The sequence below is a fragment of the Cavia porcellus genome, unplaced genomic scaffold (assembly GCF_034190915.1).
Source record: "Cavia porcellus strain 051 isolate PalLab524CR breed Dunkin Hartley unplaced genomic scaffold, mCavPor4.1 scaffold_2, whole genome shotgun sequence".
Classification (NCBI taxonomy): Eukaryota; Metazoa; Chordata; class Mammalia; order Rodentia; family Caviidae; genus Cavia; species Cavia porcellus.
Genome location: NW_026947485.1, coordinates 117,290,797 through 117,300,351, shown reverse-complemented (window position 1 = coordinate 117,300,351; position 9,555 = coordinate 117,290,797). Strand labels below are relative to the sequence as shown.

General features: G+C 43.2%; 1 protein-coding gene across 1 annotated transcript; it reads right to left on the bottom strand.

The window, feature by feature from the left end:
- Positions 1-1,485: 1,485 nt before the first annotated feature.
- On the bottom strand, positions 1,486-6,029 carry LOC100714634 (olfactory receptor 2T27-like). The gene is made up of 5 exons (XM_023561494.1): positions 5,920-6,029; positions 4,491-4,578; positions 3,934-3,985; positions 3,384-3,472; positions 1,486-2,508 (listed from the first exon to the last, which is right to left on the bottom strand). Exons 1-5 carry the CDS (start codon positions 6,027-6,029, stop codon positions 1,486-1,488), a joined length of 1,362 nt encoding a protein of 453 aa, XP_023417262.1.
- Between the last annotated feature and the right edge of the window lie 3,526 nt (positions 6,030-9,555).

Here is a 9,555-nt window from a genome sequence, read left to right as displayed (position 1 = left end):
ATATAAGATCAGAAATACTGAATATACAGAAAACAGAAACACAGAGAAGTCAAATTAAAATAAGTTTAGTCCAATAGGAAAAAGCTAAAGAAAAGAGAAATAAACATAATTTTCTCCACTGTATCAGAAGAATAATATGTAATGTAAAAATGTTAGAATAATTAAATGCAAAATATAAAATATAAGAAAAAGTGAGCGATATACATTATTTTCTCAAGAGAACAAATATTTAACTCCCTGAAGAGTTCTATTACATTGCATGAGGATTCAAAAGTGAAATATATTAATTCATCAGAAAATTTCAGTATGGGGAAAGATGTAACTTAAGTTTCCTGAGTATTTTTCTACTAAACTGTATCATTAGGAGTCACCACATGGGTGATGGGAAATGAAGGACCCACCCATTTACCAGGACCACACGGTCACTCTTCAAAGATGGAATCCATTGTTCTAGAAAGGGTTGAACAAAACAGTATCACAAAACACAAATGTAGTTACCAAAGTGCTGGTTGTCGGGTCCCCAAAGTGGACCCTCACCTGGGCAAAACACAAACAAATCCTCCCCAGAGCAGGTCTGTGTTTCACCCCTGCAGGAGCCCAGCATTCAAATAGGAAACTGGCCAACAGAAAGAACTCATTCCACAAAAACCACGGTGACATCCTGGGCTCCAGTCCCAACCAACCCCTTGCCCCTGACCCAGGAAAGGTTAAAAAGTTTCTGGCCCCTCAGCAGGATTCGTCTCCTGCATAAACTCCACTATTAAAAGTGCTCCCCGCTTTCTTGGGCCAGTGGTCTTTTCACCCTTGGCCGGGCTGCACCCAGCTCACAGTAAAGTTATTGCTCTTTGCTTCGACCTTGACTACCTCAGTGGTGCAGGTCGTGCTCCGGCTTAGCCTGATGCTGGTGTCTTCCACACAGCTTTGTGTCTGCAAGCAGTGTTGACAGCACTGAGGCCAGAACATACAGCATAGAGTCAGACTGTATTTTCCAACAAGTAATGATGGCCCAACAGATGGAAATATTTCTATAAATGATAGGAAGTCACTTGGGGGAAAGTCAGCATGACCCTGAAGTGATAGGTGGAAAAGAGTCAAAATCTCATGTGAGTGGCTGGTTCTTGGTAGGGTCAGGTGCCAGAGGGAGAAGTCAGGAGCAGCTCATATGAGCAGCCGGCGTCCCTTCTGTGGTGACCACTGCAGCCCCAACTGGCCATAGCAGGCTTCCAGGGTCCAGCCTTGGGGAGAGCAGATTGGGGATGACTGAGACCCCCCACTTTATTTTGCACTCAAAACTGACCAGTGTAGAGATCGCTGATTCCTTTCCAGAAACACAGACCAAACCCCAAACCCCAGCTTTTCTAATTCCCAGCTTGTCCTGTGAGCTGGCGCTGGGGCCAGGTAAAGTCTATGCACAGTGGGACACTGACTGCAAAGGGACAGCCAGGTCCCGTGTGTCTGCAGACGTTTGGCAGGAAGCAGCAGGCTTCAGAATGCGGTCACCCTCCGGGAGCACAGGCCCCGGCCCAGGGCCCTCCGCAAGGCCTCTGCCACGTCCTTGTTCCTCAGGCTGTAGATGAGCGGGTTGAGCAGGGGTGTGAGGATGGTGTAGAAGGCGGACACGGCCTTGTCCTTCTCAGGTGTGTGGTAGGAGTGGGGCAGCACGTAGGTGTACATGGCAGCCCCGTAGAAGAGGCTGACCACCACCATGTGAGAGGAGCAGGTGGCCACTGCCTTCTGCCGGCCCTCGGCCTCGCGCATGGCGCACACTGTCAGCAGGATGCGGGCGTAGGAGGCCACGATGACGGAGAAGGGGATGAGCAGCATGAGGATACAGCATGCGTACATGGCTGTCTCGTAGACCGAGGTGTCCACGCAGGACAGTTTCAGAAGCGCAGGCACCTCGCAGAAGAAGTGGTCGATCTCCCGCGAGGCGCAGAAGGGGAACTGCATGGTGACCGGGGTCAGCAGGAAGCCGTCCACCGAGCCGCCCAGCCAGGCGGCCGCCACGATCAGCACGCAGACCCTGCGGCTCATGAGCACCGGGTAGCGCAGCGGGCTGCACACGGCCACGTAGCGGTCGTAGGACATGAGGCCCAGCAGGAAAAACTCGGCCCCCGCCAAGGTCAGGTAGAGGAAGTGCTGCGTGGTGCAGCCTACGAAGGAAATGGCCCGCTGGCCCATCGCCTGGTCCAGCAGCATCTTGGGCACGATGGTGGAGATGTACAGGATGTCCATGAGGGACAGCTGGCTGAGCAAGAAGTACATGGGCGTGTGCAGCCGGGCGTCCAGGTAGATGAGCGCGATCATGATGGTGTTGCTGGCTATGGAGACCAGGAAGACCAGGAGAACCAGCGTGAAGAGGAGCCAGGGGAGCCGGGAGGTGCTGAAGAGCCCCAGGAGGACGAAGTCCGCAAACACGGAGGCATTGCCCCATGCGGCAGCTCTGGAGGGGACAGGAATGGGACGGAGTGTGAGAGGAAGCAGCGGAAAATCGGTCTTTCGGGAACACTAGGGTGTGGCTGTGGATAATTCAAGAGATGAAATTTTAGGTCAGCAAGTTCATATTTTAACTTCCCAGAGGGACATCTTGGGTAGGACTGTGCTGTGTCAGGTCCCACTGTGCCACTCAGGAACCCGCTCTGGAGCAATGCGCCACATGCTGACTACTGGGGCTGACTGCATCTAAGTGGAAAGGAGGCACAGGTTTATGGCTGTTGTTCAGGCTGTCTCTGTCTCTGTCTCTGTTTCTCTGTCTCTCCCCCACACCATGTCACCTTGAAGTTGATACACATATAATAGTGAAAATCAAACCCTGCCAAATAAATATGGATAAACAGTAAGTAAGGCCCAGAGGATGCCACCTATCACTTCCCTCTGTTAGACTTTGGCTTTTTCACTGAGAATCCCTGGTCAAAACCACCCACTAAGAACACACATTTTGGGAAGACAATCACAAGGACTTTACTAAGTTATGTACTTCTTGACATGTTTCAAAATTATAAAATTCAGTGCTTCCCATGCTTGCTAGCTGTTTGTCACTTGAAGATAACAATCCGATGCTGAAGAAAAAACCACAGGTGCCATGAGCTGTGAGAAGAAACAAAGCAGCCCCAACCTACCAGAGACAGTTAAAATCTTATTTAGGATAAAGAGATTTATTTTCCTTCTTTTCACAAAAATTCCTGCCGTTTATTAGTACAGCTTCTTAACAGGATTAAGTGAAATGAGAGCAATAAATAATATATGAAGTTTAATTAAAAAGGAGAAGTAAACAGATCTAAACACTGCTAGAGGACATTGCCTCAAAAGAGAGCCTTCACTCTGAGAAGCTGGGTTGTGAGTAGATATGTCAGTAACTGTGTTTTACTGTGTATGTGGATTACCCGGACTGCCCCTTTGGTGTTGTGTGGATCTGCATTATCCACCATGGTAACCAGGAGTTCTACAAAGCTGCTGTGCTCCCGAGCCAAACCTGAGATGTGCTATGGACATGAATCACATTAAGGGTTCAAAGACACGAAAAAAATGTACTAATTATCATAAAAATTCATATCATTACATGCTAACTCACAGTACTTCGTTGTATTTTGTTAGATAAAACTAACAATGTTATCTAGATAACATTTCCTTGATGCATTTTGAATGTAGCTATTAAAGTAAGTTAAATTACCTCTATAGTTCCCTTTAGGTTCTATTGAAAACCCCTGGTCTAGGGACTTCTTTCCCAAAACATGACAACGTAAGTATCTTCATCCAAACAAGTTCCCAAGAGTCAAACACACCCCAAATTATATGAATTTGAGGGAAAAAAAGTTATGTGCAATGCCAAATTAGAAAAAATAATTCTATCAAGTGGGTGTGTGCCTTGCTGTGAAAAGTGCAAACACATTTATTACACAGTGTGGAGTGATTCATAGACACTATTTAAGTTACCTTCCCCGACATCCTTGGGATATACCAGCGCACTGCTTTCCCCATTCAACAGCTAAAAAACAATGACACATACTTAGGTTAAGAGACTCTCCCAGTCAGTGACTCCTGATAACTAGTGGTTCTCTACTTGCTCTGTCCAGTTTTCCAGTGAGCCGAAGTGGATGTCAGTTCACTCATTCCACAGTTATTCCAGAGAATTTGAAGTTTTGAATAGATCTAAAACAGAACATGGTCTTTGCCTTTAGGAAGCCTGGAGCCGAACCCTGGATGGCCAGAGGTGCCATGAGTGGTTTGGAAGGAGACTTCCAGGGTTTGGACCTCTCTCTAGGTGGTGAGTAACAGAGAGGAAGAGGGCAGAGCACTGCAAGTGAAGGACAGAAGAGGTAACCAGAGCTGGAGGCTAGTGGCTGGGGCATGAGAAATTCTCCCTGGACCCCCGCACATTTTGCACCCCCACAATGGATGTATAATGGCAAAAAGTAAATTTTCAGATAGACTTTTGTGGATGAGACCCGTACTATGTACACTTTTCTGTTTCTTCGTACTTGAATCATTACCAGCTGCACAGCAGAGCTTCTCACCAGCTGTTTTCCTGATGTGCATCCTTGTTCTAATTCTGCCTTTTCCACCCATGGTGTTAAGCCACTGGGGAAATTAAAAAGAAACCTCAGGCAGCAGCCTACAAGATGGAGAGAGATAAATGCCCACTCACCCCCGTTCCTCTTAAATTAATTGGGCTTGTTATTGCTTCCTGTAAATTCTGAGGAGAGCAGGTGGTCAGTGGAGACCAAACACAGGGACTGCTACTGGCCAGGGGGAATGGTAAGGTGCAAGCAGGGGAAATCAGAACATGGACGTCCCTGGCACTGACCATGAGAATCCTCTGGCTGAGGACTGCTAATGAGACTGCAGACCTCCCCAGCATTCCTCGAAGAGGCAAAGGAGGGTCTCAGATCTAAGGGCATCTTGTTGTCACTGTAGGTGTTAATTCATGTCCTGAAAATGGGGTGACAACACTAAAATATCCATGGCCAATAAGAAAAAAAGAAAGAAAGAAGCCAAATGCACCACACCTCTGTATGAAAATGATTATGTCTATGGATAATCCTGTTAATTGTTTAGATGCTACTGGCAATCAATGTCCTCAGTGCTGTGAAGCAAGTGGCCTCCACTGAGCTGCATCACAGCACCTTGTAGTCTTAAACATTAGCACACATTCAATTTCACATATGCCAAATAGCATTTAATATGCAGTCTCCATGCACATTGCAGTAGCTACTCAGAGAGCTGCGATGGTTGATGATGTTCCAGGCACTTGCTTAATGTTTCCTCTTTGATGCATGTGCACATTGCTTATAACTTTGCACACAAAAATGTTATTGTGAGGTTAGTTCTCTGGGATGGACCATGGAAGGGAGGTCCCTGAGCTTTAGCAATGCCTCCCCAAACTGTTAGACAAAGATGTGATTCTCACCAGCAACCAAGAACTCTGTGCTTTCTCCTGTATTTTGCAACAGCATCTAAACATTGGTTTATGATTTTTTATTGATAATAAATCTGAACACACACACATATATTAGTATTACTTTGAGATTTACTTGTTCATGGCATCTACTCTTTGGCATATACATAGAATATTTCCAAAATAGTGTATTTTTTATAGAATGAAGATACTATTTTGTGTGTGATATTTATTGCAACCATTTTACAACAAATACTGTGTATAATTGTAAATTTGATTTCTAGGCCAGAAGAACATTGAATATATAGGTGGTTAAAATATTTACTTTGCCATGTTGTATTATGAGTTTACTTGGGAAATTTATTCCCCATTAGGGGCTGTGATTAATATTTTATTTTAGTTATCATAGTTTTAAAAATGCAATATTTTAATACACTTAGAATCTTTTGTGGCTTTTGCAGAAAATTGTAAAATGATGGACTTCTCTGTAAGGTCAAGTATGTAATGAACTTGTTGCATAGTACCATGCTGAGGAATCAGGATCTGTAGTTCTGCAAAGCAGGGAAGGGATGCCAGTCTGGGTGACGAGCAGGACCTGCTCCCTGGTGCCCAGCATGCCTCTCTGTGTTGGCATGGTGGTGCATGATCCTTGAGAAGCAGCATAGCATCAAACACCACCACCCTGACAGTCTGCTGCACTTCCAAGATACTGACCGCCAACAGGGCAGAGACAGTAGGCTCAGAATGCCCAGAGGAACTCACCCAGAGGAGAAACTGGACTTGGAACCATACAGAGTGCTTCTTGCAGCAGTAGGCCAAAGGCAGCTGCTCTTTAGAACAGAGAGACAAAGAGACAAAGCTATCCTAGGATGCCTGGCTTTATCAGCATGGGAAACCCCTCCCTCTGCAGTGACAGGGTGCAGAGTGCCACCTGCCAGCCATCAATACGAACTCTCACTGCCAGTAAGTCTCCATAACCCTGTACCTGTCACACCATCCTCAGCTGTTTTCTTCAGTTTTTCAACACCCTCAATGACGTAGTTGTTCACAGGACACAAAGAAGATATTATCCCTGAAAAGGCAGCTTCTACCCAAGTTGTAAGTGCAGATTCTAGTGGGAAACATGAGTGCTAAGAACAAGGGTGTGTCATGTCGATCCAAAGCAAAGCTGAAATAGAAGTAGTAATCCACTGCTGAGCTCTTACCCTGTGTTTTCCATAGGTACTTTCTTCAGTGATAGTAGATCCAAGAGCCAGGAGTCAGTTTTTTTTTTTCTTTTTTAATGGTATGACTTTTCTGTCAAACACTGCTTTATGTCAAGAATTGGCATTGGCCTTGGTGATCATCTAACTCAGAAGTTTGAGAGTCTAAAACTGACATAAACAGGAACTCTCCTGGGAAGAAAGGGATAAACAGTAAACACCAGTAAAAGCTGTTTAATCCTGCAAATGTATGATACACTATACGTTATAATGTAATATATTTTCTCCACAGCAGTGTTATCATTTAGAATCTCACATATAATTGCACAACAGAATACATCTTCTAAAATTAAATCATTTGGAAAACTTTTAGAATGATGGAGATATTTGTCTAAGTGGGAATTGTCCTTCAGCTGGGAAGTGGACTAAGATGTGAGCACTTTCCTTTTTACTTCTCAAGCAAACAGGAGCTCTGGTCCCCCTGCCTTTTCCTCCCACTGCCCATCACTTAACTTATCCTTAGGCTCCTAATATGTAGTGCTGTGAACTGGAAGCAAGGTTTCATTTATAAGCTCCTGGATGTCTGGTAGACGACTTCCATGTCCTGTCCTATCTGCTAAGCATCAAATAATAAAGGATGGACAGTGTTTCCCTGGAGCAAGATGTGGAAAATTTTACAGCTGAACCATTTTTGGAGACAGTTTTTGGCTTCTGTGGGAAGAAGAAAATTAAAAATTAGATATACTCTTCTTCCTAATAACACTGTTAAATGACATAATTGAATATCTCATTTTTAAAAAAAGAGATGAAAAGAAAATGAAACTATAAAAACTAACAAAGCAGTAGAAACAATATAGGATTTCAATACAATCTGATAGGAAATTAACAATAGTCACTATATTGCACATTGTTATCTTCAAAATAGTTGCTTAGATTACAAGATACAGGCATGCAAAGCAGATCAAACAGTGAAAATGATCATAGTTTCTTCCCCTGATCTAATTCTAATGATGAGAACTTGGTTAATCTTTACACTGAAACCAACCTGAGCAGAAGAGGGACCTGTGCACTGCTGTACAACGTGTAGCTGAGTGTAGCAGCTGACACAAGTGCAGTCTAAAGATCAAATTTACAACAGTACTGTGAATTCATAACCAGCTCTCAGTAGGATGTGGAGACATATTTGCAGTATTTTCTTGGTTTGAACCAGTTTTCCAGATAATTAGAGTCTCATGTTTAAAACACCCTGTGACCGATTAACATAAAGTTCTCCAAGCTACTCAACTTACACAGATGCTTCACCAAGTCTGATGACCTGAAACTGAAATCAATATCTTTCAATACCTGTTCAGAGAAAAATCTTACCTAAGCAAAGGAGTAAGTGTATCCATTCACCATCTCTCTTCATCTAGTAAGCATGGACAGATAAGGGGCATAATAAACAAGACCTTCCAGCAGGAAGACATCCTGTGTTATGAAGTGAAGCAAAGAGGGGACGATAAAGTATGAGCCAGGAGGAGCTAGGGATCAGAAAAGGAAAAGGCGCCATGTGTTAGGTATGGGATTACAGCACACTGGGTCAGTCTCTGAGCTGTAGGACAAGGAGAGGCAGATAGGTTAAAAACCTAGAAACAGAACAGTCCAAGTCTTTAAATGCTTTGTAAAGATGGTGTGAAAGAGGCTGACACAGCTACATTATGTCGGCTGCTATAAACCAGGAGACCAAGGGACTTAAATAGGCAAGTTTGCTTCAAGGCTGTGGACTGGTGCTCCCCTTTGACAGGAAAACTGGCATCATACTATTTATCCCTGGAGACACTCTCCCTAGACTACAATTACTAATTTCATCTAAATGTGACAAGCTTTTTTTTATTTTAAAGAGATTAAGACAAAAGAGGACATAACAAAGCAGATCAGATCAGAACAATGCAAGTCACACAGCATTTTACCACAAGATAACCCATAATTAACAGTAACTACCATAGTGTCTCTTTCTTTGAAATACTTGAGCATAGCTCATATGCCATAGTATCAAGCCTAACAAAACAGTATAAAACCATTCAAGAGAATGAAAGCATTAGAAGGCTTTCAGAACCAAATAGCAGAGGATGAACGTGGCTACTATATTATATCACTTTCCATACAAACTTTGTTTATACTGTCAAACACAATAATATCCAATATGATATAACAGGATAGAACCAAAGGCAACAAAAAAACAAAAGCATAGTTGGACTTCAGAGTAAGATGATACTAAATCAGCTCTGGCTATTCTAATGTCTTCTTTTTTTGAAAAATAGCTGTTTATATTATCACAGATAATAAAATCAAACAAACTAGCATAAAACCATTTCAACTAATGAATTTAGACATTATAAGGCTTCAGAGCAATGTAATGGGGAATCATGATTACTATAAGCTCTTACGTACTCTTACCATTTCTTACACTAGGGAGACTATATGGCATTTATACATGTGAGTTTGATTTATTGCACTTATGAGTATGGTCTCAAGTTGTATCCATTTATTTATAAATATTTGAATGTGATTATTCTATATAGCTGAGTAGTACTCCACTGTATAAAAATACCAGTTTTTTTTATTCATTTCTCAGTTGATGGACACTTAGGTTGTTTCCAAGATCTGGCAATTACAAATTGTGCTGCTATAAACATGAGTGCACATATGGTATGATGTTTTCATTTCTTCTGGGAATGTGCCTAGAAGTAGAATAACTCGAGCAAATGAAACTTCCCATCCCAGCTTTTTGAGAAATCTCCAGACTGACCTCCACATGGCTGCACCAGGCTACACTCTCACCAACAGGGCAGGGGAGTTCGTTTTTCCCCACAGCCTCTCCAGCATTTGTTGTTGGTTTTCTTGATCCTGGCCATTTTTTTTCAGGAGTGAGATGGAATCTCAGTGTGGTTTTAATTTGCATTTCTCTTATGAGTAATG